At 40.3% G+C, this 27,759-nt stretch overlaps 1 protein-coding gene across 3 annotated transcripts in view; it reads left to right on the plus strand.

Moving 5' to 3' along the window:
• The window catches only part of VASH2 (vasohibin 2), a 48,260-nt gene extending 21,043 nt beyond the window's left edge, over positions 1-27,217 (plus strand). For 2 of the 3 annotated variants that reach the window (XM_060754298.2, XM_067463716.1), the window contains exons 5-9: positions 5,283-5,357; positions 9,231-9,612; positions 12,310-12,425; positions 13,834-13,872; positions 22,189-27,217. In XM_060754298.2, the coding sequence (XP_060610281.2) occupies positions 5,283-5,357; positions 9,231-9,612; positions 12,310-12,425; positions 13,834-13,872; positions 22,189-22,261 (685 nt within the window). In that variant the 3' untranslated portion in view covers positions 22,262-27,217. The remainder of the gene's footprint in view (positions 1-5,282; positions 5,358-9,230; positions 9,613-12,309; positions 12,426-13,833; positions 13,873-22,188) is intronic. The other variant, XM_060754299.2, reaches the window with a different exon arrangement.
• Positions 27,218-27,759: the final 542 nt, after the last annotated feature.

Below are 27,759 nucleotides of genomic sequence, written 5' to 3' on the forward strand. Positions count from 1 at the left end.
GCAGTGTTAAGCCTCCAGATTTTAGTCTGAAATGCATCCAAGGTCCTGGACTTATTTTGGAGAAGTTCAGCACCTTGGACAACTCCGTCAAGATTACGTGTGGCTTCATTGAGTCAGTGAAATAGAAGCCATCAGTCACCACTGGGCCTGTCCTATCCCTGTTGCTTCAGTGTTATTTTTCTACTTAGAGGGAAATTTAGTTTTGGTTTTTATAAGTGATTTCTACTTCTCTATTTTGAAGCATCTTTGCCCATTTTATCACTGTTTTCTGCTTTGACATTTCTTGGACTGTTCCTTGAATCATAGAATCATAGAGTTGGTGGGCCATCCAGTCCAATCTCCTGCCAAGAAGCAGGAAAATCACATTCAAAGCACCCTGACAGATGGCCATCCAGTGTCTGTTTGAAAGCTTCCAAAGAAGAAATCTCCACCACACTCTGAGGCAGAGAGTTCCACTGCTGTACATCTCTCACAGTTAGGAAGTTCTTCCCAATGTTCGGGTGGAATCTCCTTTCTTGTAGTTTGAAGCCATTGTTCCTAATTCTAGTCTCCAGGGCAGCAGAAAACAAGCTTGCTCCCTCCTCCCTATGTCTTCCCCTCACATATTTATACATGGCCCTTATCATGTCTCCTCTCAGCCTTTTCTTCTGCAGGCTAAACATGTGCAGCTCTTTAAGCTGCTCCTCATAGGACTTGTTCTCCAGACCCTTGATCATTTTAGTTACCCTTCTCTGGACACTTTCCAGTTCATCAACATCTCTCAAATGTCTTGAATTTCAAGACATTTCAGCATATGGCCATCTCTCCACATTTACTGTTTTGACTTTTGTGGATTTGGTTCTTCATGGATATGATTTAAAGTGTTCTCTCTAGGAATCTCTAGATCCTCCAGTATGACTCTATGCCCAACTTCTTACAGTTATGCTGGAGGACATAGAAATTTTTAGAGTGAGCAATCTAGGAATCTTTAGGCCTTCCAATGACATCCTGTGGCCAACTTCCAACAAAAATCGAACACAATGTTGTGATGGAATATCTTGAAATTTTGGAAAGGTGTTATCTCAGATTTTTTAAAAAGTTATTTGTTGGCATTTTTTCGCTTTCATAAAGTCCTGTGGAGCTTCAGTGGTGCCGTGTGTTAAACCTCTGTGCTGACTGAAATGTAATTCAAATCTGTTAGATGGGGTGAACTCCTGTCTGTCAGCTCCAGCTTCCCATGCAGGCACATGAGAAAAGCCTCTCACAGGATGGTAACACATCTGAGTGTCCCCTGGGCAACATCTTCAGACAGCCAATTTTCTCACACCAGTAACGACTTGCAGTTTCTCAAGTCGCTTTTGACATGATAAAAAAATAGTATCCTGTGTCCCTAACCACTGATTGTGACGAGGTGACTGTACTCAACAATGTAGATGCTACAGCTGGACAGCAGAGTTTGGAACAGTTACTTTTTGGTTTATTACAGAAAGTTGCTTGTACAGAATGTGGGGCTAGTAACTATATTCAGCATGACCATTAGCCATGCTGGCTGGGAGCTTCTGAGTTATAGTTCCCTCTCTTAAAAGTAACTTTCCAAAAGCTATGCCTGGAAAGGAGTGTCCATGATATCTTTTGAGCATGAAGCCTGGGAGATGCTTTTTTCTTTCTTTCTTGGAAGTACATTCAGTGCTATGGGGGGGGGGGGGGGGTGTTTGTGCCATCACGTCTTAGCACAGCAAAGACTGTGTTGTCTGTATTTTAGCTGCTGCATTTCCTAAGTGAGAATCCCGACCTATGAATAGGAGTTGTTGTGAACAACACGTTAAACTAAGCAAGGCCTCAAGCCGTGCTCAGAATGGGATCCTTGATACCCTTTGGAGCTGTGACTCTAAGCAGCTTTGGCTGCGATGACAGATGGAGAAGAGCAGGATGAGGGAAAGGAGGAAAAATAGAAACGCGCTTCACTCTCTCCCTGCAGGGGAGATGCAAAAATGATTCCTTCTCCTGATGAGACGCAGGAGCAAAAGTACACTATGCATGATGAACCTGCGCTTATGCCTTCCTGTGTCCTTGTCACATTGGAATCTGCTCAGTGGCAGAAGCTGTTGATCGGGAATTATTGCTTGTATCTGGGAAGCAGATTTGAAACAGCACTAGTGGTGTCCTTGAATGACTTGCCTTCAGAGTTTAGGAAAGTTACCTTTTTGGGGACTTTAGCCCCTAGAATTCCCCAATTCTAATTTTTTCTCAATCTCTTTTTTTCAATGTATATCAGTCTTCAAAGGTTAAGAGAGTGTGGAATCTATTATACGGGGCTCATCCAAAACAATTTGTTTCTGGAGACAAAGGGTGCACCTACACAGTTGAATTAATACAGTTTGACACCACTTCAACCACCATGGCTCACTGCCGTCGAATATTGGGAATGATAGTTTTATGGTCTTTATTTACTAAATTGTGCTCGTGCCTCATCGAACTACCGATCTCAAGATTCCATAGCATTAAGCTATGCCACTTAAAGTGCTGTCAAACGGCATTAAGTGTTAAGAAATGGGACATTAATTTATGATTATAGTCAGGAATAAATGAAATAATTTAATTTGTGAACTTACTAGTTAAGGTGGGGATCCTAGGACAGCGTTGTGTGGCATATACAATGTGGTTTCCAAGAAAGAAAGCTGACCTTAACCCCAATTATTTTAGTCAGATTTTAAGAGTTTTAATGGATTTAATATGAGTGAATTGTATTATGTCACATATAGTTAAGCTGTTTTTTTAATTTGTTATATATTTCACTGGCATCAAATGTTTGCCACTGCATTTTATATTTTTGTAAGCCACCCTGAGTCCCCTTGGGGAGATAAATAAAGCTTATTATTATTATTATTATTATTATTATTATTATTATTAACTCCCTGAGGCAATAATAATATTTCTGTAGTGGCCGCAGTGGCGCAATCAGTTAAACCCTTGTGCTGCTGAACTGCTGACCTGAAGGTTGGCTGAACTGCTGATCTGAAGGTCGGCAGTTCGAATCTGTGAGACAGGGTGAGCTCCTGACTGTTATCTCCAGTTCCTTCCAACCTAGCAGTTCGAAAACATGCAAATGTGAGTAGATAAATAGGTACCGTTTCGGCGGGAAAAGACCAAGAGAGGTTCCAAGCAATCTTTCCGGGGACACAACCAGGAGGTGACAGAGCAGGCTCCTTGGCTTGAAGATGGAGAAAGCACTTCTTCAGAGCCAGAGATGAGCACTGCCTCCAGAAGCTGGAAATGAAATGAGAAGCCTCTGCCTTTGTTTGTGTTTGTGTGTCTCATTGTATGTGATTATAAATACATTGAATGTTTGCCTATGTATGTAAATGCTGTAAGAAGGGCGGAATATAATTAGTGTAATAATAAGAATAAGAATAAAAATTAGAATACTTTATTTGTAACCCATCGTATCTCCCCAGGGGGGCTCATATCATCTTTTCTGAAGGTAGGCTGAACCGTGCCCCAAACATTAATCCTATTAATCCTGGTTCTATGTATGTTTGATCTATGCTGGTTCTAAAAATGGCATGAGTTTCCCCCTATTTATTAGTTCTAGTTTTTGAGATATAGAGTATATGCCATTTACCAGTCTTAATCTGCTCACCCATAGAAAATAATGATAACAAAGAAACTAGAGCTGACGTGGTCTATTCAATGCCATTTTCAAAATCAGTGCCCCAAATATCTCCAGGAAGCCAAGACACTAAGAATATTTTTGTTGGGCTGTGCTATAGATGACTCCCTTGTGACTCCCTTGTACAACTAGCCTAGAATGCAACAATTTGATGGTTAGCAAGGGCAATCAACAAGAAGCATATGACTGCCTTATTGAAACAGCCACTCTATTGTTCACTCTGCTGCTTTGAAAAAGTCTCTAAGTAATGGATGCTGAAAAATTCTGAATGTTAAGGGGCTGGAATATCTAGAGGACTATGATCTTTTTTTTTTGCCCCTTCCATTGAGGATCTTCTGTAACCCCCAATAATGTTCATGTTTAAATCAAATATAAAAGCATAAACACTACAACAGACTAGACATAGCTACAGCACAGATTTCCCACAATTTTGCACATCCAAGAAGGCTTGCAGAGAAATTCAAGACATACATTCCCCACTCAGCACAGAAAATGTAAGATACTATCTTCCCATCCAACTTGAAAACACCACCTCTATTATATGTTTGACAAGGCTTTCATGGCTGGAATCACTGGGTTGCGGTGAGTTTTCCAGGCTGTATGACAGTGTTCCAGAAGCATTTTCTCCTAACGCTTCGTCCACATCTATGGAGGGTATCCTCAGAGGTTGTGAGGTCTGTTGGAAACTAGACAAGTGGGGTTTAATATCTGTGGAATGTCCAGGGTGGGAGAAAGAACTGTTTGAGGCAAGTGTGAATGTTTCAATTGGCCAACTTGATTAGCATTGAATAATAATAATATTATAATAAACTTTATTTATACCCTGCCACCATCTCCCCCAATGGGGACTCGGAGCAGCTTACATGGGGCCAAGCCTGAACAACAAATTACAATACAAAAATACAAATTGCAATAAAATAAACAACATAGCAATAAAGTATAAAACATCAAAGCATATGAACAATATACACAAAACATAGAAACCAATCATAATGACAGCTTCAAAGCCTGGCTGCTTCCTGTCTCTGAGGATGCCTGCCATAGATGTGGATGAAACATGGGGAGAGAATGCTTCTGAAACATGGCCAGACAGCCCAGAAAACTCACAGCAACCCACCTCTATTATATTTGTGTAATTATGCAGTCATCCAATGCTGGATTAAGCGGGGGAAACAATGTGGAAAACATTTTCTCTCTCTCTGTCATTCTGCTAAATAAACGTGTATATGCCATTTTCCCCGTGTTTTCTTGTATATCTACAGGACTGGAACTTGTGATTTCACATAACCACATCCAACAAACTATGTCCTTTTAAGGATTTTTTACATCCACCAGATGATTCTATGTTACGCTTCCATTTGAAGTTCCTGTAGAGTGGCCCTGGCCTAAAGGACCTAGCAAATTCCTTCATAGGATATCTCTAGAAATTTTCTAGGTCTTCCAGGAGGTGTCTATAGTAATTTGGGAGATAATTTGTTTATTTCAATAGGACTTGCTATGACCCACGATCTCTTTTTTCCATGGAAGATAGATACAAAACCCTCAATGACTGGATGCGACAGCAACTTTCAGAAAAATAATTCTCGGCTCCAAATAATTCGTTCAGCTTTCTCTTCCTCCCTTATTTTCTTAGGTTAATGGAATCGGCAAAAGAAATGACCAGGGAATCATTACCTATCAAATGCCTTGAAGCAGTTATCCTGGGGATGTATCCTTTTATGTATACGATTGTTGTTAAGTCTCTTAAAAGGTTACTGAAGTGGTAACTGAATGCTTAGTAATACTAGTCAAAGGTAAGTTGACGTACAAATGTTGATTGCTGGAAGTGGGACTCTTTTTCCATACACACTTTGAAAACAATGTAAGGAAACTTTATGTCAATCCATAGTCTTTTCAAAAATGTCAACACATTTTTCTAAAAAAAATAACATAGCAGGAAAGCAAGAATTAAGATCAGATGTTTATTTTCTTACATATATTATTCTGAAAAGTGTGACTCTGTGTGAGTATGTCTACCTTCAAATCACTTATTTATTTACTTATGGTGACCCCATGACTTCCATAGGGTTTTCTTAGGCAAGGAATAGGCATCTGTCAGGGGTGATTTGAATGCAATATTCCTGCTTCTTGGTAGTATGGGGTTAGACTGGATGGCCCATGAGGTCTCTTCCAACTCTTTGATTCTATGATTCTATGAATACCCAGATGTAGTTTTGCTAGTTCCTTGCTTTGAAATACAGACTTCAGCACTTGGTATTCATTGGTGGGTTCCCATTCAGTACTAACCAGTGCTGACCCTACTTAGGTTCCAAGATCAGACAAGGCCTGGTGCTTTGTGTCTTGAACAAAAGAGAAAAGTGGGGTATAAATAAACATCATCATCGTCATCACCATCATCGAGTACTTGGCAACCATCCTTTAATAAAGTTTACTTTCATTAATTTTATATGACTGGCTTTATGTAACTGTGTTTTTGATTTTGTATGTTGATGTATTGCATTTTATGTGTTGTATGGCACCATCATGTACTTGAACTTGTTGAGTCGTTCTTCTCCATGGCTCCAAATGGTGAAGGTGTCATTCACATATCTGAACCTTATAGTGGGCTTTTTGTTGCTGTTCCAGTACTGTTTAACTTCAATTCTCAAACATGATCTAGTGCCTTTAGTGGATTTCACTTTTCGGGCAATACTTAATCAAACTAGGCATTGCTGGCATATTAAAAGCCTGAAAGTGTGTTTGAAAGCCCCATCTCTCTTCTAGTATAGGCATTGCTCATCTGAAAAAGTGTGCTTTCACCACAGGGGACTAGGCCAGTGGTTATTTACAATCCAGCCAGCAATCAAAAAGACAGCTTTCTGAATGTTGAAACCATAACTGAGCTTCTTAAGCCCGATTCCTACTCTGGAATATAATATGGGTCATGCTAACTTCTGTGAACTGGCAGGTTTTGGTGTTTTTTGCATTTAGGACAGACCCAATCCAAAAAAATAAAATTTAGTTAATGAACTTCCCTAGTGTGGAGCAGATTAGTGAGAAGTCATTTTAATTGGGTTGCTTGACAGCTCGCACTGCCAGCTTTAGCAAGTTTTTAAAAAAAAATCATTTCTGTAATCTGTATGTCATATTATATTTTACTGCACTCTCTTTTTGGTCTAGATGCCTCTGAAATATAGCTTTATGACTTTAGGAAATTCACTGAACTGTTCAAGGCTGTGTTAGTAGAGGAAGACATTATCAGAGCTTAACATAAGCATTCCTTATGGAGATTTGTTGGGTTTTTTTGCTGTCAAGTCAGCTTCTACTTAAGGCACATCTGTGAATGAGAGATTGAGGCACCATACATGCCTATAAATCTAAAATATCTTAATCGGGGTAGGATTTTTTAAAAGCATGTGAGCCTATACCCACTCACCTGGGAGTAAGGGTGCATCTACACAGTAGAATTAATGTCATTTGATACCACTTTAACTGCCATGGTTCATGTAGTTTTACAAGCTTTTTAGCCTCTTCTGCCAAAGAGTGCTGGTGTCTTACCAGATTACATTTCCCCAGATGCAATAGCATTGAGCCATGATAGTAAGTGGTGTCAGCATCCTGAGTTTCCATTTACAGTAATTGAATATATTTCTGAATTAGGTTCTTGTGGGTTTTTTTGGGCTATATGGCCATGTTCTAGAGGCATTTTCTCCTAACGTTTCACCTGCATCTATGGCAAGCATCCTCAGAGGTAGTGGCCTCTGAGGTGACCTCACTACCTCTGAGGATGCTTGCCATAGATGCAGGCGAAATGTCAGGAGAAAATGCCTCTAGAACATGGCCATATAGCCCGAAAAAACCCACAAGAACCTAGTGATTCCAGCCATGAAAGCCTTCGACAATACATATTTCTGAATTGTTATGCATAGGATTGCACTGTCAGATGATTCACCTTTAAAGAATGATTCCATGCTGCATCTCATACATGCAATATTGAGATGTGCTTTCCATGTTGCGATGATGCCTGTTGTACAGCTTTTAAAAATACACAGGTGCATGTTCCTAGAAAAGAAAAGGAATGTCCTAAAGCAACTGGCTTGCATTTGGTTACAGAGCTTCATATGTCAGGTTTCCTTCCCCAGCCCTTGTTTCTGTGGAATGTGATAGTATGCAAGGCTTTCCTCTAACGGACTTTTTCTCTCCCTCTTAGCGCTAATGAGATTAAATTGCAGTGCCTTAGTGACCTGTGGCAGAGGAGGGCAGCTGGGAACAGGGAACAGCTGTATAAGCTTATCAGAGAGCATCAAAGGAAGTTACAACTCTTTTGTATTTCGGGGAGCAATTCAATTTCACTGCATGAAAATATTGATAGAAGCTAACAAAAGGGATGGAAGACCTTGGAGTCAGTTACATAGAAAAGAAACACAATAGACATTGAGCAGTAGCTGTGATTTGGGTTTTACATTAACTTATCTTAATGTTCCTCAAAGAACTGCAGCTGCTACTTGAAAAACTAAACTGCAAGGAGGCATACTAGTTTTATTAAATTATTGCTTGGGTACCCAGTGTTATTTTTAAAAAGTCATTTTTTATTTTACAAAATGCATAAGATTGTGGGTGAACTACAGCTCACATCATGCCAGGTTAACCCCCTGAAGCTCCATCAATAGTTAAAGTTTGTCATGTTGGGTAAGTTTGCTCTAGATATATAATTGGTGGAGTTCAGTGTTATCTCTGACTGAAGGATAAACTACTGCTCCCACCATGGTGGGTCATTCCCCTCAAATCCCTCCAGTAGGTTCAGTTGGTCATAGGGGTTCTTTGTGCCAAGTTTGGTCCAGATCCATCACTGGTGGTGGTCACAGTGTCTCCGGATGTAAGTAAATTACAACTTCCAAAAATGAAGATCTGTTTCCCCCAAACTCCTCCAGTATTTTCAGTTGATTATGGTGGTTCTGTGTGCCAAATTAGGTCCAGGGCCATTGTTGGTGGGATCCAAAGTGCTGTTTGATTGCAGGTGAACTATAAATCCCAGTACCTACAATGGCTATAAATCAAGGTGAATTCCCCCAAACCTCGCCAGTATTTTTCTTAAGTTATGGGCGTTCTGTGTGCCAAATGTGGCCCAGGTCCATTGTCAGTAGGGGGTCACAGTGCTCTGACTTGATGCAGGGTAAACTACAATTTACATCATGTGGAGTCAATCCCCCAAATTCCTCCAGTATGTTTAGTTGCTGATTAGTTCTGCTCTGTTTATTGTGCAGACAGAGTTGAAAAGAATAGGAAAGGCTTAAGGGAGAGGCACTGGGCAGGATCTTGCAAATTCCACACCAATGGAGAGAATAAGAAACATTGGGATGTCTGTGGTGGAGGAAACACATACAATCTAGGATGAAATTGTCCCTGAATTCTTGTTGAAGAGTTGATTGCTGAAGGTGGAGAGCGATAATTTTGGAAAGCATTATAGTTAGATTTGTTTGATGTTATTACTTTACAATTTAATACATTGTTAAATTCTTTTTTACTATCGTGCTCATCATAGGAAACGTTTCCTTCCCTTGCAAATCTTCATGTGTCGTTGCCTTGACTTCAGCCTTGCCAGATATTTAACTAATGGGCAGCCTTCCGTGGAACGATTCCCAATCAGCTTTAAATCCCATTTCTCAGGGAACAATTTTCATCATGTGGTGCTTGGAATTTATTTCAATGGCCGATACGGATCGCTGGGCATGAGCCGAAGATCAGAGTTGATGGACAAACCGTTGATCTACCGAACTCTCAGTGACCTCATCTTTGAATTTGAAGAGTCTTATAAAAGGTACTTGCACTCGGTGAAGAAAGTGAAAATTGGATTGTACGTCCCTCATGAGCCACACAGCTTTCAGCCCATCGAGTGGAGGCAGTTGGTGCTCAACATGTCAAAGATGATGCGCTCTGAGATCAGGAAGGAGTTGGAGAAATATGCCAGGGATATGAGAATGAAGGTATGTTTCATTTATTTGATGGGATGTGGAGAGTCCTAGTTAAATCATGTCATGTACAGTTGGCTCTTCAGATTTGTGAGTTTGACTTTCATAGTTATGGTTATTCACAAATTTGATTTAAATGTTCTCTCCGGAAATCCCCTAGGTCAGAGCTTTCTGTACTGTGTGTCAGGACACACTAATGTGTTGCCTGTAGTCCCTAGGTGTGTTGTGTGAAAAATGCCCGCACCCCACAAAGAAAGGCTGGTGCTGTTCAAGTGTAGGTACTGTTATAACTTTTATAATTTGCACAGTTAGTTGATTGAGTTGCAGTAATTGGCACTAACATAGGTAAGTTTCTAATTAAGAAAAAAATCTGTTGAGAATTATGGTTGTGATGAACCACATGGAGCGGCTCTAGAGAAAACTACACAAGAATCATAAGTACATAAGTGCTATGGAAAAAATTCAAACTCCATTTGTACAGCAAAAATTATATGATACACACACATTGCCAGTAAATTTGAATCACCGTGTCGTAAAAAGATGCATGTCTAAAAAGCATGTCACCACCATGAAAAGTTTAGAAACCTCTGCTGTAGGGCTTCCCATGCAATTCTGTATTCAGTTTCCACTGGACATTGACTCTATTGAGTTTTGCTAGACCTAGATTCCCATAGAGAACACCAAGGTCTTCAAGTGTGGTTCTGTAATTAGTGCCTGGCAGGCATTAACCATAGAGTCATACTAGAGGACTTACCCTAGAAAGATGTTCTCTCAGGTTAAACACCGTTTTCCACAGAGGTCATACCTTAGAGCCACACCTTGTAGGCTCTATGGACCTTGCCAGATGGACTTCTGGCTCCATTTCTGTGTGCTGTGGAAGTGGCCTTATGCCATGTGATGACCTCTGTGGGACTCCCGTGGGGCTCTATTTCCAAAGTGCATGGAAATGGAGCCAGAAGTCTATCTGATGCGGTCCATATAGTCATGGTACTCTGCTACTAGGTGTGGCTCTAAGGTATGACCTATGAGAGCCTTGTATACGGGACTGTCCAGCTCTATGGAAAATGGTGTTGATCTCCACAGGGTTTGTTTACTTTCTGTCTCACTCTCAGGTAAGGCAAAGGCTAAGCAGGTGGCAACAGTAGTGTTGGGGGATTAGGCAGGGAGTGGTGTTGATCTTTGGAAGAGATGCAGTTATAGGAGTGGCAGCAGCAGATTAGCATCATACCTAGTTCCAACTGTCCCAGTTTAGCATATTAATCCTCTATCATCCTACTTTTTCAAGTGTCCCAGTTACACTCTCTTTCTCACTTTCTTCATTTGTCCTTAGTTTACTTCAGTTGGTGTAAACTTATTACAAAACGTACAAATACTTCACACTCTGTTAATTCAGCAGTAAGGAGAGGAAGAGGTGAGTCTTATTTTCCCCAGTAGGTTCAGGTGAAAACAAGCCTCCCCTAAATTGCATATGATGCCTCATTGTTCTGGCCCACCTGGAATGATGGGGGAACTATGTAAAGATGCTTTTGACAGACTATAGTTCAGTGTTTAGTACAGTTCTCCCACATAGACTGGTGTTTACATTTATGGATCTAGGACTGACATATTCAATCTGTTCCTGGATTATGGACTTCTTTTCTGGATGTTCCCAGAGGGTTAGATTAGGTAATCATACCTCGTCAGCTCTCACTCTCAACACTGGGACACCACAGGGCTATGTGCTGAGTCCTCTGCTTTACACTTTGTACACCTATGATTGTACCCCTGTCCACCATAGCAATATCATTACCAAATTCGCAGATGATACAACCATGGTGGGGCTTATCTCTGAAGGAGATGAATCTGCCTGTTGGGATGAGGTGGATCGACTGCTCTCGTGGTACAGGGACAATTAACTGGTTCTTAACATCAATAAGACCAAGATACTTATAGTGGACTATAGAATGAACAGACCAGAAATCCAGCCCTTGGTCATAAATGGAGACCAAGTGGAGCAAGTGGCCAGTTTTAAGTACCTAAGTGTCACTGTGAAGGAGGATCTGACTTGGGGGCACTCATATGGTGGTGTTGGTGAAGAAGGCCCAGCAGAGATGGTACTACCTGAGACTTCTAAAGAACCAACAACTGAATGAAAAACCACTGGTAGCTTTCTAGCGCTGTGCTATAGAGAGTATAATAACCTACTGCATCTGCACATGGTTTGGTAACTGCACAGTGGCAGATAGGAAGGCGCTCCAAAGGGTCACCACTTTTGCACAGGGAATCATTGGTTGCCCTTTTTGTAAGAACTTTGGAGGGATAGGTATGTTGTTTTGTGGCGCGTGCTAGGGAAGGCATTTAATTTCATTGTGCAATAGCACAATTAGAATAAAATGATTCAATTCAGTTGGATTACTTCTGCCATCTTGACTGTCTTCTAATGTTGCTTTGGCATGCTTGTCCCAGTTTTCATTTGGAAATGTTACTTTTTTGGACTACAGTAAAACTTGTAGAATCCCCCAACCCTCTTTTCTTCAGGGAATTCTGGAAGCCATTCTGCAATATACAAGTATGGATTCTAAGTATTCAAAACATTACTGTGGAGGTTTATAAAATGCAAATATTTCATGACTTATTGTAAGGCTCGTCAACCATGCATTATATCTTTTATCTGGAAAATGAAAGCCATTACAAAGGAAAACTTTTCTTATCTAACTAATTGTCCTCTTGCAGATTTTGAAGCCCGCAAGTGCCCATTCACCAGTCAAGCAGAGGTCACGAGGAAAGTCCTTGTCTCCCCGCAGAAGACAAGCCAGTCCTCAGAGGCGGGCCTGCCGAAGAGACAAGTCGTAAGTACAGTTAGGCAGAGCTGTGGATGCATAGCTCACACCAGCTCTGATATGTCAGATTCTGTTCCCATCTAGAGGTGAAATTGGAGTCCTTGGAAATTTATGTGGGTTCCTTTAAAGAAGAGTAAGCAAAAACTGCATGATTGATTCCTTTCATGACTATACTTGACTCTCCAGATTTGGTGTTTTAACTTTTGGGGATTTTATTATTATCTCTAGATCCTCCCATGTGACTGTATGACCAACTTCCACTGTAGTTGTGCTGGAAGACCTAGAGACTCCTAGAGAGAGATTCCTCTAGAAATCCCCAAGTTAGGCTTGCACAACTTGTGGCCCTCCAGATATTTGGACCTCCAACTCCCAGAAGCTCTAGCCAGCTTGTCCAATGGCCAAGAATTCTGGGAGTTGAAGTTCAAAACACCTGGAGCGCTGCAAGTAGTGCAGATCTGCCATAGGTCATCCAGTACAACTGTAGGCTCAACTGCAGGCAGAGATCTATATAAATAAAAGTCAATGTATGTATATGGATTTATTCCACCAAGGATGTTGCTAGGTGAAGTGACCCTCTGGGAAAGAAAGGTGGCATATATGTATGGAAAGAAGGAAGGAGGGAGGGAGGGGACGAGCTTCCATGAGAGCCATGGAGAGATTGTGAGGTTGGTCCTCTCAGAGTTGGAGAAGGAAAAAGGATGAGTGAGTGAGAAAGGGAGGGAGGGAGGGAGGGAGGGAGGGAGGGAGGGAGGGAGGAGAAGGAAGGGAGGAAGGGAATAGAGAAATAAGTAAGAGAGGGTTGGGGTGGGAAGGAAAGAAGAGAAAGGGAAAGGGAAAATGTATGAAGAGGCATTTATTTATCATATCAGAAGCAAACCAAGGGTACAGTTGTAATGTAGTTTAAAAAAATACAAAGTTTAAAAACTTGGCATTATATTAAATGTCATTTGACCAGTAGCTGGCCACTTGGAGTGCCTCCGGTGTTGCTATAATGAGATCCTCCATTGTTCATGTGGCAGGGGTCAGACTGCATTGTAATAGATGGTCTGAGGTTTGCTCTTCTCCACACTTGCATGTGTGGCGGAGGCAAGGAAAGAGAAAGAAGGGATAGAAACAGCAGCAACCTCTCTGACATATTAGGGCAATGCCAGTATGTATGCTAGTTGAGCATCAAGTTGCACTGGAGGACCACTGGTTTCTACGATTAGGAAAGATTTCCCAAACCTGAAAACAAACTATTTTTTGTACATTATTGAAGACAAAATGACTGATTGGCTGTACCGCAAAGTGGTTCATATGGTTAAATGATTGACTCTACTACAAAGTTATTTAAATGAAATTCTGATTAAGTGTAGCATAGATTTTTAAAGCAAGAGACTGTATCCAACAATAGACTTTGCTTTCTTGACTTTTTTAGGCAGAAACTGAGTCCAATTCGGCTGACTGAAGTTTTCAGGTATCAAGTGTCCACATATGTTTCCATAGTGAGAATATTCATAGGCTTGGCAAAGAGTGTGGTATATAAGAAATAGTTATTGCTAAAATAAGAAACACAGGCCAGTGTGTCTGGAAGTCTTTACACTTATTGTAGACCTAGATGGAGACATGCCACTGGCATTTGGCATCACTAGGCATCTGTTTTTTTAAAATAGGTTTTAGAGCAACAATGAGAATAACATTGCATGTGGCCACAAGAGTATACGTCAGTGTAGGTGGGAGCCCCCGGTGGCAAAATGGGTTAATCCCTTGTTTGAATCTGGGGAGTGAGGTGAGCTCCCATCTGTCAGCTCCAACTTCTCATGCAGAGACATGAGATAAGCCTCCCACAGGATGTTAAAATATCTGGGCATCCCCTGGGCAAAGTTTCTTTGCAGATGGTCAATTTTCTCACACCAGAAGCGACTTGCAGCTTCTCAAGTCACTCCTGACATTAAAAAAAAGTCAAGGTCTCTTTGCTTTTTCTTAACTATTATACATATTCATGATCTGAAATTTTAGTCAAACCATCTATTCTGAAAACCTGGGCTGACTTGTCCATAAATCAATATAAGTATGCACTCTATCAAAAAAAGAAAGAAAGAAAGAAAAAGAACCAATCCTTTCTGTGGGTAGAGTGGTGAAAGGCAAAAACTAATCCATCCAGGAGAACCTAAAAGAAGCACTCACCCCTTTTATTCTCTCCATTGTGGTGTTGCTTCTGATCTATTTTAATGCCTGGGCAAGAAAATGGTGAAAATGGTGCTTTCCTTTCTCTCTGGAATGAAGCTTGACTTATCCACAAGTGATATAAAAATCCACAATTGTGGCCCACAAACTTGCCCTTGACTTATGCATGAGGTCGACTTCTCATTAGTATATATGGTACTAAGGGTGTCACCAGGATATCGTTCTAAATATATCTACTTCAGCAATCATAGCAGCTGCTGAATGCATCACAAGTTTCCATTTTACACATTAATTCATACTACAGACGCATCAGAACATTCCTGGAGGCTGCTTGGTTGGAGTTCCTGCCTCCGTGTCGTGTTTGGATAATTATAGTTGTCAGAGGTTGGTTGTGAATCTCTGTGTAACTCTGCCCTGCTTCATTGCACTTCTTTGGGGGATATTTTAATCTTTGTGTTTCCCTATCTGTGTCCACAGTTGCTAGGGTGGCACAAGTGTCTGGGGGTGGGGAGTATCTCTTTGACCAAGGCATGTCAACTAAGCAGCCCTTTTGAGCATCAGACAACTGCTGAGCAAACACCAGCTGCAGAGTATGGGGTGTGTGTGCCTTCAAGTTCCCTGTCATAAGGCTTTCTTAGAGTGCATTTGCACTGTAGAATCAATCCAGTTTGATGCCACTTTAACTACCACTTTAGCTCAATTCTTTGGAATCCTGGGAGTTGTAGCTTTAAAAGGGGGTTTACAAGGGCTTGAACTTTCTCTGCCAACAAGTGCCAGTGCCTCACCAAACTGTAACTTCCATGACTTCATTGCATTCAACCATGACTGTTAAAAATGATCTCAAGCTTCATTAATTCCACGGTGCAAATGCGCCCTTAGGCAAGGGTGGTTTGGATATTTCTTTTATCTAAAATATAGGCTACAGCACTTAGTATCCATTGATGGCCTCAAGAACTGACTCTGCTTAGTTTCCAAGATGAGACAGGATTGGATGCTTATAGCTCTAATCGGTTCTGGCCCAGGTTACCTGTCCAAACATATCTCTCCTTATGAATCAGCTAGGAACTTAAGATCTTCTGGGAAGGCCCTGCTCTCAATCCCGCCTTCGTCGCAGGTGAGAGAGAGGGCCTTCTCAGTGGTGGTCCCTCAGTTATGGGACTCCCTCCCCAGGGATATTAGATTGGCCCCCTTCCTACTGACATTTCGAAAAAAAAGTAAAATCCTGGCTCTTTGAACAAGCCTTTGGAAACGCAGCGTAATAGGTGAATACAGAACCAGGAAAGAGTGAACATGGAATGGCTTAGACAATGCTTTTGGAATATGAGTTACCAGGAAGTCACTGGTGATTATATGTTTTTAATGATTTTTACATGGTTTTTATAATGTGTGCTAAATGTTTTTAATTGTGTTTTATGACTATTGTGGCATTGAATTGCTGCCAATTTGTAAGCCACCTTGAGTTGCCTTTGGGCTGAGAAAGGCAGCATAGAAATACTGTAAGTAAGTAAGTAAGTAAGTAAGTTAGTAAGTAAGTAAATAAATAGTCAGTGTATGTAGTTTAACTGCATTGGACTGCATTATATGGGTCTACATTGGCCACATAATGCAGGTTCAGACTGTATTATATGGAAGTGTGGATCCAGCCTTAGATGTTGATTGAGTCTAAGTCAAGAGGTTTATGGAGAAGTAAACCAGTATATGTGCTTGGGTTTTCATTGCCTTAGTCGGACCAGGAATAATAATCATCATCATCATCATCATCATCATCATCATCATCTTCTTCTTTATTTATATCCTGCCACCATCTCCTTGAAGGGACTTGGGGCAGCTTAGAAGGTACTCCAGGGTGCACACATAACATACAACAGGTAAAAAGGGTAAAAAAATATAAAACAAATAACATAAGATGATAAATATTTCATATTTTAACCATTTTGTAAACCACTCCCAAGAACTTTGGTTATCCTGCGGTCTACAATAACCATAAGTGAATAAATTAAAATTAAGTGGTCCACTTTCAATTTCCAAGTGGTGTCTGGGGTGGCTGGCAGTAGCTTGGGAATGCATGGATTTGCCAAACAATAATCATTTTCAGTTCCTTTAAATTCAGTGGCATTAGTTTACCAAAATTAATTAGCAGACTGCAGCTTTCAGCCCCTCTCCCTTTCCCCAGTTAGAATAATTAATATCACAAAGGGTGCTTTGCTTCATCATTTATGAATGTTTTTATTTGGGTAAGCTAATTATAGTCGATCAAGTGACAGGGTAGGAGACAGGGCTTCACTCAGCATTTTCCTTGCCCTCCCTGGAGCTGCATAATTTGTCTGGCTAAGGCTGAATAAGCAACTTGGCATTTGCTGAGGGGGATGCGCCGGCTTCTTAGTGACAAGCTGTTATTGCTCAAAGCTTTCGTGTCAGGATCTTATGTAAGACTCTTTCAGGGCCAAAATTCACATTACTTTTTAGTTCATCCAAACACAAAATATAGGGGCTTGGAAATGTTACTTGTTTGCACAACTCTCAGTATTCCCCCAGCTAATATGACCACAGGTCTTAATTTTTCAAAGACAAAAGACCCGGTGCCACCATTTTTCATCTGATCTCCCTTATCCAGGTGAATTGTAGGAACTCCCACTACTTTTGATGGCAGAAAGGTGGTTTATGCTGGTGAAGCCCAGGCTGTGCAGCTCAAATAGATTTGGACCCCAAGAAAGAGGAAACAGGGTGTGTTTAGACTGTAGTTAGTGCAGTTTGACACCACTAACTGTCATGGCTCAATATGATGGAATCATGAGACTTGTAGTTTGGTGATGCATTGGCAGAGAAGGCTAAAGATCTTTTAAAACTACCAATCCCATGATTCCACAGCACTGCCAAGTTGGCTTTGATGTATGCCAAATCTATGAATGAGAGACCTCTAAGACCAAGTTGTCAACAACCTTATCTAGGTTGCACAGATTCTTCATCAGTTCTTGTAAATTTTAAGCTGTGGCATCCTTTATTGAATCAAACATTGTGTGATGTGATCTTCCCCTTTTAAAGTTTATTCAGCATTACAGATTGTGAAATGCTCGAGAGCAGGCTTTTCAGATTTTAGAATATCTGTATTTCATATATGAGTGAATGGGAGTTGGGGGGAAAGGGGGCTAGTCACACAACCAGTGCCTGCTGAGTGCCTCTTCCAGGACCCCTGATGGAGAAAAGAGAAGAGGGAGAAGGGTGAGGCTTCCACTTCTACAAGGCTACTATAAAAAGCAGCCATCCTAGACACTTCTGTGGCCATCAGCACACTTCCCACCCTTTTCGCTAAATAACCAGGAGTTATAGAATCAGAGTGGGAAGAGACCAACTCCTGCTATGCAGCAACACACAATAAAAGCACTCTCGACAGAGGGCCACCCAGACTTTGCTTAGACTCTTCAGAGACAGCGACTCCACCAAATGCTGATGCATCATATCCCACTGCTGAACAGCTCTCACCACCAGGAGGTTCTTCCTGATGTTTATATAGAATCGTTTTCCCCCTGCAGTTTGACTCCATTTCTCCATGTTATCATCCTCAGAGCGGCAGAAAAGAATCTTGCCCTCTCCTCAACATGATATCCTTTTAAATATTTAAAATGGCTATCATGTCCCCTCTCAATTTTTTTCCCCTCCAAGCTAAACAAACCTAGCTTCCTAAGGCTCTCTTAATAGAGCTTGGCCTCCAAATGTTTGATCATTTCCGTCTCCCTTTTCTGGATACATTCTAGCTTGTCAGTAATCCTTCTTGAATTGTGGTGTCCAGAATTGGACACGTTGTTATTCTTGGTGAGTTCTAACCATAGCAGAATGGAATGGGACTATGGCTTCTCTCGAACTTGAAGCTATACTTCCCTCGATCTTGACACTATACTTCAACTGATGCAGCCAAGCATCACATGGCTGTTTTAGCTGCCCCATCACACTGTTGACTCAGTATGTTTGTCCTGTTTTTCACTGTCATTGGCCATGTGGAAGGCAAATATGGGAACATCTGGGACATCTTTTTAGAGGCACTTTGTGTAAGTGAAGATGTCCCCTTTCTCCCCCCACCAGCCAGGATTAAGGAAATGCATAGCAGGCACTGAATGTGTGTCTAGCCCCCTTTCCCCAAATGTGGAAGTGGGTGTTTCACAGCAAAAAGTTTCAGGGTATGGAATATTTCAGATTTCCGGCTAGGGGAGATTCAATTGCCAGTTCCGATCTCATGCTTTGTCCAAAGTACAATAACCTGAGTTGTGGTCAACATCAGTTGCCTTCGTTAGGTTGTTGTAAAATCAAGGGTTTTCTTTTTTGAACAAGATGCGTGAAGGCAATCAATATGGCAATCAAAGCTTCTTGATACCTGTTTCTCTACCAACCAGTAGTTGGAAACACTGTGGATGGATTGGTTAGAGGAGTGGTTCTCAACTTGTAGTAAACTGGGTGAGATTTCTGAGAGTTGTAGGCCAAAACACCTGGAGACCAACAGGTTGGGAACTATTGGATTAGAGGCTCTTGGTTTCAGTACAGTTTTTGTTTGTTTTGGTTTGACCTCATTATTTCATTGTTATAAAATAAGCAAGCTTCTTTTGTTTTCAATCTGGGGAACTGGAAGTAACAACACCCTGCAGCCACCGCTGCTTGAAAATGTCACCAACAAAATCGATTATCTTCACATTTGATACTAGGTGAACTTTTGAAAATGTGAGCTTTGTGAATGTGAGAACAACATGGATTTCAGTCTAGATTAGAAAATGTAAAATGAATGGAAGAAACAGTAAACAGTGACTTTATAGTATTAATGAGCAAGCTGCAATTCTCTGCCTTTTGAGTTTTTTTAAATGTTGTACCTCCCAAATAAATGGCCTGGAGGAAAAAGCCACCCTGAAAGTGTGTAGAAACAGTCCTCAGGTTTTGAACAAGATAGATACTTTAGCTTTGTTTGTGAGTAAATCGGAATCTGTACATTTTTTTACCTGTAGCTCCAGCCATACACACAAACATTGGAATAATAATAATAATAGTAATAATAATAATAATATAATAATAATATATTTTATTTATATTCTCCTCTATCTCCCCAAGGGGACTCAGAGCAGATTACACAACACATGTACTGCAAACATTCAATGCCATTATCCCGACTGAATTGCTAGCATGTTCTTATGGGCGCCTTTTATTACCTCCCAGCTAAAAGTGATACCTATTTATCTACCCACATTGCTGTTTTCAATCTGCTAGGTGGGCAGAAGCTAGGCTGACCCTCAGAGCGCATCCCAATCCGGGCCTGAACTGCCAATCTTTTGATCGGCAAGATTTTCTACAGCTGCCGGTTTAACCCACTGTGCCAAAGCCCGGCCCCCACTCTTCTGAGTGGTAGATTTCCCTCACTTGCTTTTGTCTCACCCTTTTTGTATAACTATGAGTCATTTGTAAGTCAGAAGTTTTTTAAGTTGGAAACTGCCTGTACATTATAATAGAGGTCCTTATGAGCTACAAAGGAAGCAAAGCCATTTTATACTAGCAGCTGTGTTGAATTCCAACATTCAATGTGTAACTTTCTACATAGGAAAAATAAATGATAGCCATACAGATTCTTCCCCACATTAAAAGCATTTAATTTCACCTGAGGAACCCAAATCCCCAGTCTATACTGAGTCATAGAAAAATTCTCTGAAATTGATATACCAGTAAACAGTTATTAAAAACAAAATGCCTAATATTTTGAAAAATCTAAAATCACTAAGAACCAAATGGCAGATTTTGCAAATCAAACATCTCAGCAGTGTTAACTGACAGCAAGAGTAGTTTTGGGGACAGTGCACAGGCATTTTGCCTCCATGCGTGTGATGTGCAGATATGCTGTTTTTTGCTCAAATATACCATAGAGACATTCATACTCCTCAATATCATTTCTGTTTAACTTTCATGGCTTCCTCCTGTGGTTTGCCGTTTAGAGCTTCCTCCTCATCCTACAAAGAGAGTATAGGGTCATTAAGTTGGCCAAAGTACACTACTAAAGGAAAAAGCATATGGGACAAAAGCAGAGAACGTAATGCCTGAGGGATAAATATGGCTCTCAACCAAATTCCATGCAGCTCTAATATCATATGACCCATAGAGATGCAGCATATAGAAGAGTGCTAGCAAAAGTTAAATCATCTGTGGAGACTCAAATGTAATTCTCACCTGTTTGTGTAAGGAGTCAAAATGGCATGATCCTAATAAGAATCTTACTTTTCTTTCAACCAGGCTAGAGGAATGGAAAGATATTCTTGAAAATACCAATTTCCCATTGGCTTTCTTAGCTGCTGCATCACACTGTTGGCTTATGTTCGACTTGTGGTCTATTGAGACTCCAATATCATGTTCTGTTGTTGAGCCAGGTGTCACTCATCTTGTATCTGTTCATTTCATTATTCTGCCTAAGTGTAATGGACAATATTTCTCCTTGTTGAAATTCACTGTGTTAGTTTTGGCCCAGCTCTCTATTCTCTTAAGGCAGTTCTAAATTCTGATGCTGTCTTCTGGAGTATTCGCTATCCCTCCTAATTAGGTGTCATTTGCAAACTTGATAACCATGTCCTTTAAACCTTCAGGAGGGATGTTGCTTGGTGAGACATATAGTCTCTTTTTTGGACTTGATGTTGTCGTACCTTCAACTTCTTATGACTTATAGTGGCCTCACAGTGAAGATTTGTTCAGAGAGGCTGACCATAGCCTTGCACTTAGACCAAGAGCATGGACTTGCTGAAGGCCACCTGGGAGGTTTCCATGGCTGCTCATGGATTGGAAACCTAGTCTTTCAGATTCCTGGTCAAACACTCAAATTGCGTCCTATTGGAGAGGCTGGACTTACAATATGAAATTAAAACAGAATACGATCTCCCTTCAGATACACATTACTCCATTTACTTATCTCATCCAGGGTTTTATCAATTTTATCCTGTGCATTTGGCCCACCCACTGTGTTTTGATTCCTCTCCCAATTTTATTTTGCGTTTGTTTATTGTATATTTTGTTATTGTTTGCATTTTACTTTGGTGTTATTATTTATTGTTGTATTTTACTTTGCTGTATTGTAATTCTTGGGCTTGGCCTCAAGTTAGCCACCCTGAGTCCCTTTGGGGAGATGGTGGCAGGGTATAAATAAAGTTGATTATTATTATTATTATTATTATTATTATTATTATTATTTGAAACACAACAAGATGAGTCCACAGCAAACAAGATCATTCTGCTGGCTATTGTATTGGACCACACATCAGACACTTCCCAAGTGTCTAGGACTGTGTGATGTATCGGCGAATCATGCGTGCAGATCCCAGTAAGGTGGCATTTTGCAGCTGGCAGATGGTAATTTTGTCAGCGCCGATTGTATTTAAGTGCAGGCCAAGGTCTTTAGGCACTGTACCCAGTGTGCCGATCACCACTGGGACCACCTTTACTGGCTTGTGCCAGAGTTGTTGTTGTTGTTGTAATAATTACAATTAGAACAATATTTACTACAGAAGTTGAAAACCATTAAATAAATACCAAATAAATAAATACCAAACAAAGTAACAACTTCCATTTCCCTCTTTCCTTCTTTCTTTGATTCCAGGCCGGCTGTGCTGGACAAGAAGGGAGGAGACCTCTCGACATTGAATGAAGTTGGCTATCAACTGCGCATCTGACCAGGCTAGAGACGGAATACATTGGCTTCCGGGGTGCTCTTTGCTGCACTTTACCCTGTGATCTGTGGACATTGAGGGAGGGGGAAAGGGGCTGCCAGTATTTATTATGAATGTGAGAGTTTTACTCGAGATTTCACCTAGAACTTAGGAGAAGTGACAGTGGTGATATTTTTATTTTTTACTTTTCGAGTCATGAAATGGAATCAAGGAAAAAAGGACATTAAAAAAAAGAAATGATAATGCTAACGATAACGGTGTTAATCCTCCATCCTGCTTAAGAGGGGGAGGTGATGTGTGTGGCTTGGCTTTTTAAAATTTGGATTGTTTTGGTAGTGGCTACTTTGCATTGGTTTGGAGCATTGTGTGACGTCTTCTGTAGGATTTAGGAGTGGCAATGATGAAAGTATATTCCTCTGTGGGGTTTCTTTTTCTTTCAAGTGCTGGGGGCAAATTCAAGAAAGGAATCGTCTTCTGAGAACTTGCTTTCTACAGCCTCCACTGAAAATAAGGACAAACTGGAGTCACAACAATGGACCTCGGTGGAGATTCCGGAAACCTTTCCCAAGCTCTAACTCGGTGTAAGGGAAGTTGCTGAAAGACTGTGTTTTGAATCCAGCATTGAAATGTGACATTCAGCAATAAAAACGTGGTCCAGAAGTTACACTAGTGGGCTTCCCCCTTCAAAATATCAATATTACCTCAGAAACCTTTACAATAGATATGCAAAACTGACAGTGTTTTAATTTTGTAATGGGTTTGTATTGTGTTCCCAGCTTCTCCAGTAGCAGAGCATTTACTGCACCCTTCCCAGTTCTACTCCATTCTGCCTTATTCCCTATTTCTGCTCATCTGTGACAAAGGACTAAAATGGTCATGATATACAAGTGTCCTCTTCAAAGCACTGAAGTCTTACATTACGTTAGGGATAGAGAAAACTTAATGATCTGCCAAGGAAAAAAAACCCGACCAATACAGCTTGGGCATCCCTTATCCGGAGTTCTGATATCCAAAATATTCCAAAATCGTCCATATAGGTGGCTGAGATAGTGACACCTTTGCTTTCTGGTGGTTCAATGTACACAAACTTTGTTTCATGCACAAAATTATTTAGAATGTAGTGTATATGAAACATTAACAATGTTGTGGTTAGAATTGGGTCTCGTCTCCAAGATGCATGTATCAGCAAAGGTTTGAAAAATAATCCAAACCCCGAACATTTCTGGTTCCAAGAATTTTGGATAAGGGATACTTGGCCTGTAATAATTAAGTAAATATCAGGTAAATATAGGATTTCATCACAAGCTTTTATCTTTCATGAACTACAATTTTTACAAGCACAAGTGGAATGATCCAGTGGTTTTGAATCCCTGAGGCTCTCATGTTCATGTGGAGCGCTGAGCTTACAGTTATAATTCCATTTTCGTCAGCGCACCATAGAGTGCTCTGCACATCCAATGGGAACCCATTATCTTTGGGGAATATTTTTCAAAACAAAAATAAAAGTCTAACATGCTCCAGGTCTACACAAAGCCCAGGGAAACTTTGGATCCTTCTAAAGAACTAGCGAGCATTGTTTTTGTATGGATGAACATTCTTGTTACAGTCACATTTGTGTGTCAGATATTCTTAAAAACAATAGCAGAATCTATGGGCTTCCCTTAAGAATGTACTTTTTTTTTGTGATACGTATTGTTGTTATTTGAAATTGTTATCTTCAAATGTATTGAGACCCCAAGTCAATGATGTCTTGACATCTTATATTAAGATCCTCAGACATCCAGGAGTGATGTTGTGGCCAATGCTTTTGGAGGAAACAACCTTTCTTGTAGACAGCATTCAAATAAAAAGGAATGTACGACTACATCCACAGCCAAGAAAATGTATGCAATGCAGCAATGACACTGTGTTTTTTTGAATTAGGGAAATGCTGAAAGAAAGAAAAAACAATACAGTGAGCTGCTGTTTGGGATATGGAGAGGGGTGAGTTCCTTAATGTTTTTCTGGCCAGATGTAATTATAATACCACTGGTCTCTCAAATATGGTTAAGAGATTGAGGGTGCAATTCTGTGTACCAGGGACTGAAAATAACAATATATCTTTTTTTCATGTCAGGAGCAACTTAGGAAACTGCAAGTTACTTCTGTTGTGAGAAAATTGGCATAATATAATAATAATAATAATAATAATAATAATAATAATAACAACAACAACAACAACAATACACTTTATTTATATTCCACTTTATTTCCCCAGAGGGTCTCTGAGTGGATTAGAGTACACATATGGGCAGCATTCAATGCCTTTTACACACAGACATACAACACAGACAAAGGTAAAGGCCTTCCCCTTTTTCCATTTCTGGCCTCTGGAGGCAATGCTCAACTCTGGCCATTGGGAGGTGTTCTTGTTCCATTTTTCCATGCTGAGAAGCCTGTTGTCCATAGACATCTCCTATTGTGTTGCCAGCATGTCTGCATAGGGTTCCCTTTTACCTTCCCGCCATGGCAGTACCTATAGATCTACTCATATTGCATACCTTTTTGAAGTGCAAAACACCTAGAGGGCTGAAGTTTACCCATTCCTGGTCTACAGGATCCCATTAAAGGAGCTAGATATCCTGGAGAGATGTTCTTTGCAGAAGTGCTTTGTGTCGAAATCGCTAGGTCCTCCAGCATAACTGTAGGAAGTTGGTTATAGAGTCACACTGGAGGACCAAGAAATTCCTAGAGATAATATTTTTAATAAAGTCTTGAATAATGAAATCTGTAAAAGTCAAAACTGGAAATGTGGAGGGATGACTGTAACTCCTCAGTAATTGTGCATAGGATTGCTGCCTAATAGCAGGCCATGCTAGAATACATTTCCCTTTGTCTCAGATTGATTTTCCACCATAAGAAAAGTTTTCTTATTCCTTATGCACAACTGAGGCTAATAAAAAACATTCTGATTTAGTAGGAATTTGGCATTCTAATTCTCAAAATCACCTCAGATTTGCTTCATTATGTACAGCTTTTTCCCCACAACGTGCTTTGATATTTCTGTGTTGCAAGATGTGACCGAATTAAATTAGTATGTGAATTAGTAATGCAATATGGGAAATAACTGTATGTGTGGTGCAACATTTTTATTGCTTTCTGAATTGAACATCCAAAAATATATTAAAAACAGCTACATTGTGTTTTTTAAAAGTTGGTTTTGTTTCAAGCCTATGTAATTAATGAAAACCAAGTTTCCATAAAACTCAGAGCTTGGAAAAAATACTTCTTTGAAACACAGCTCCCAGAATCTTTCATGCTGGATTAAAAATCTTGGCGGTTTTGTCTAAAAATAATTCACTTAACCTCTTTTACAAAACATGGGCTGCTAATTTATTTCAAACTATAATTTTAATCTGCCTAACAAGTTAACCATTACTTACCTGACTGCATATTAAGTTTGAAACCAAGGTTAGCAGTCAGAAGATATTAGCAATTGATCTGAAGAAGGGAAAGACTATGTGAGCCTGTGGGTTGCTTTCAATCTCTTAACCATATTAAAAACTTTATCGCACAAGGCTGATGGAAGTGCAATTTCAGCAGGATAAAAACACGCGTTGATGTTGTGTTTTCCTGTAATCACATTGCACTTGAATCATGATTTGACTTATCTCTTTTCATTAGTGGGGAAAACCCATCAATGAATCCAACAGCACTGCTGTTCCACCACTCTCTCTTGTGTGATAATGTCCTCTCGCCACAGTCCTGCTATTGCAAAGTGGAGGAAAGACTGTGCAGATGTGACAAAATGGAGGGTGGGGCGGGGGCGGGGCGAGCAAACAAACAGTATGCATCCCATTGGGAAGGGCAAACACAAGATGTGAAAGTGATTGGTCTAATAAAGTATATTTCCAATGTGGTTGTGATTATGCAATAAACTGGTGTGATCAAGTCCTATGATGTGATCAAGTCCTATGAGATTAGTGATGTTATAGCTCAGGCATGGGCAAACTTTGGCCCTCTGGTAGGCTGTTAGGAATTGTGGGAGTTGAAGTCCAAAACACCTGGAGGGCCAAAGTTTGCCCATGCCTGTTATAGGTGCATCATAAAATGACAGCAGGATCTCACATTTGTAGCATGATGCAGTGCAACAAGTACACACTGCTATTGGGCTGCAGGGAGGAATGAAAAAGTTCACTGGACCCTCTTTGTACCAAGAGTTTTAAAATGTTACTTTTTTGTACTAGAACTCCCAGAATAAACTACCCAGCTTGGCCATTGACCGAAGAATACTGGAAATTTAAGTCCAGAAAGTATTGTTCCCAAAACTCTGGTTGTGCCCTTTTATAGAGTGTGTGTTCCTGATAAATTTACTGCTCTGTAAAAATTTGGACAATATTTCTTTCTTCATTCTTTTTACAAAAGTGTTCAGCCACCACAGGAGTCAATTAATATTAGATTTTTTTCTTTTTTGAAATTATTTTTAAATTTGATAACTGGCCTCTGTTTCAGAAACTCTCTGAGTTACTCAACAATCTCTAGATTTTTTTCTTCTAATAATGTATGTTTCTAATACATTGGAAGGAGTTTGGGCACAAACCATCGTGAACATCACTTCTCCTTAAATTACAAATTTAAGAGAAGTGATGCAGGGAAAATATGACATTGCATTTCGCTCTTCATTCCAAATCCCTCATGTAGTCTAATGCTTTTCTAAAATGGGTGAATTATTTTGTATCCAGGTGTTGTGTTGTTTTCCTTAACGTACAGGTGAATCCTATTCTATCACAACACATACCTGCAATTTTTAAAATATGAGAAACTGTGATTTTAGTGAGTAGGTTTCTAATTGCCATCACTTTGTCAAATGCTGTTCTGTTCTGGATAAGAAAAGTGCATGATGTTTTGCTTTTGTCACCATTTGTATGTTCAGTGCAGCATGGAACTTAAATAAAATGTCTTGGAAGTCTTTTTTTCTAAGTAGCCTTCTGTGTTGTTGTCTTCTAAATTAAAGGAATTACAGTTTATTTTATATGATGCCTTTCTCACAAAGCGGCTTAGAAAACATGATTGAGATTTGCTTTGGAAAGCTACTTTGTCTTGATCCGATTGAGTGGGTTCACAGTAGCTCCTCCTAAAGAGAATTTTGCAGAAGCAATTCCAGGGCAGTAACTGTGTTTCAAAACTTAGAAATGTTGACTGAGATCTTACATTAGACTATTTAGCTATGGCAAAACTCCATTGACACAGCTACATCTCCTAATATCACTCCTCCAAAACCATCTTAGAGATCAGGCAGTGCCACTAATATAGGTGTTTCTGAGTTATTGTGGAATAGGATGGTGAATGAGGAAGCATCCATCCCTCTTCCAGCAGTGACTCCATGGGTTCTGTCACAACTGCTGGTTGGAAAGCACCGAAAAGTCGGCATTGTCCACAGACTCCTCCTAGGTCATGTGGCCAGCATGGCTGCATGGAGTGCTGTTACCTTCCTACCGAAGTAGTACATATTGATCTACTCA

The sequence above is a fragment of the Anolis sagrei genome, chromosome 1, assembly GCF_037176765.1.
Source record: "Anolis sagrei isolate rAnoSag1 chromosome 1, rAnoSag1.mat, whole genome shotgun sequence".
Taxonomy (NCBI): domain Eukaryota; kingdom Metazoa; phylum Chordata; class Lepidosauria; order Squamata; family Dactyloidae; genus Anolis; species Anolis sagrei.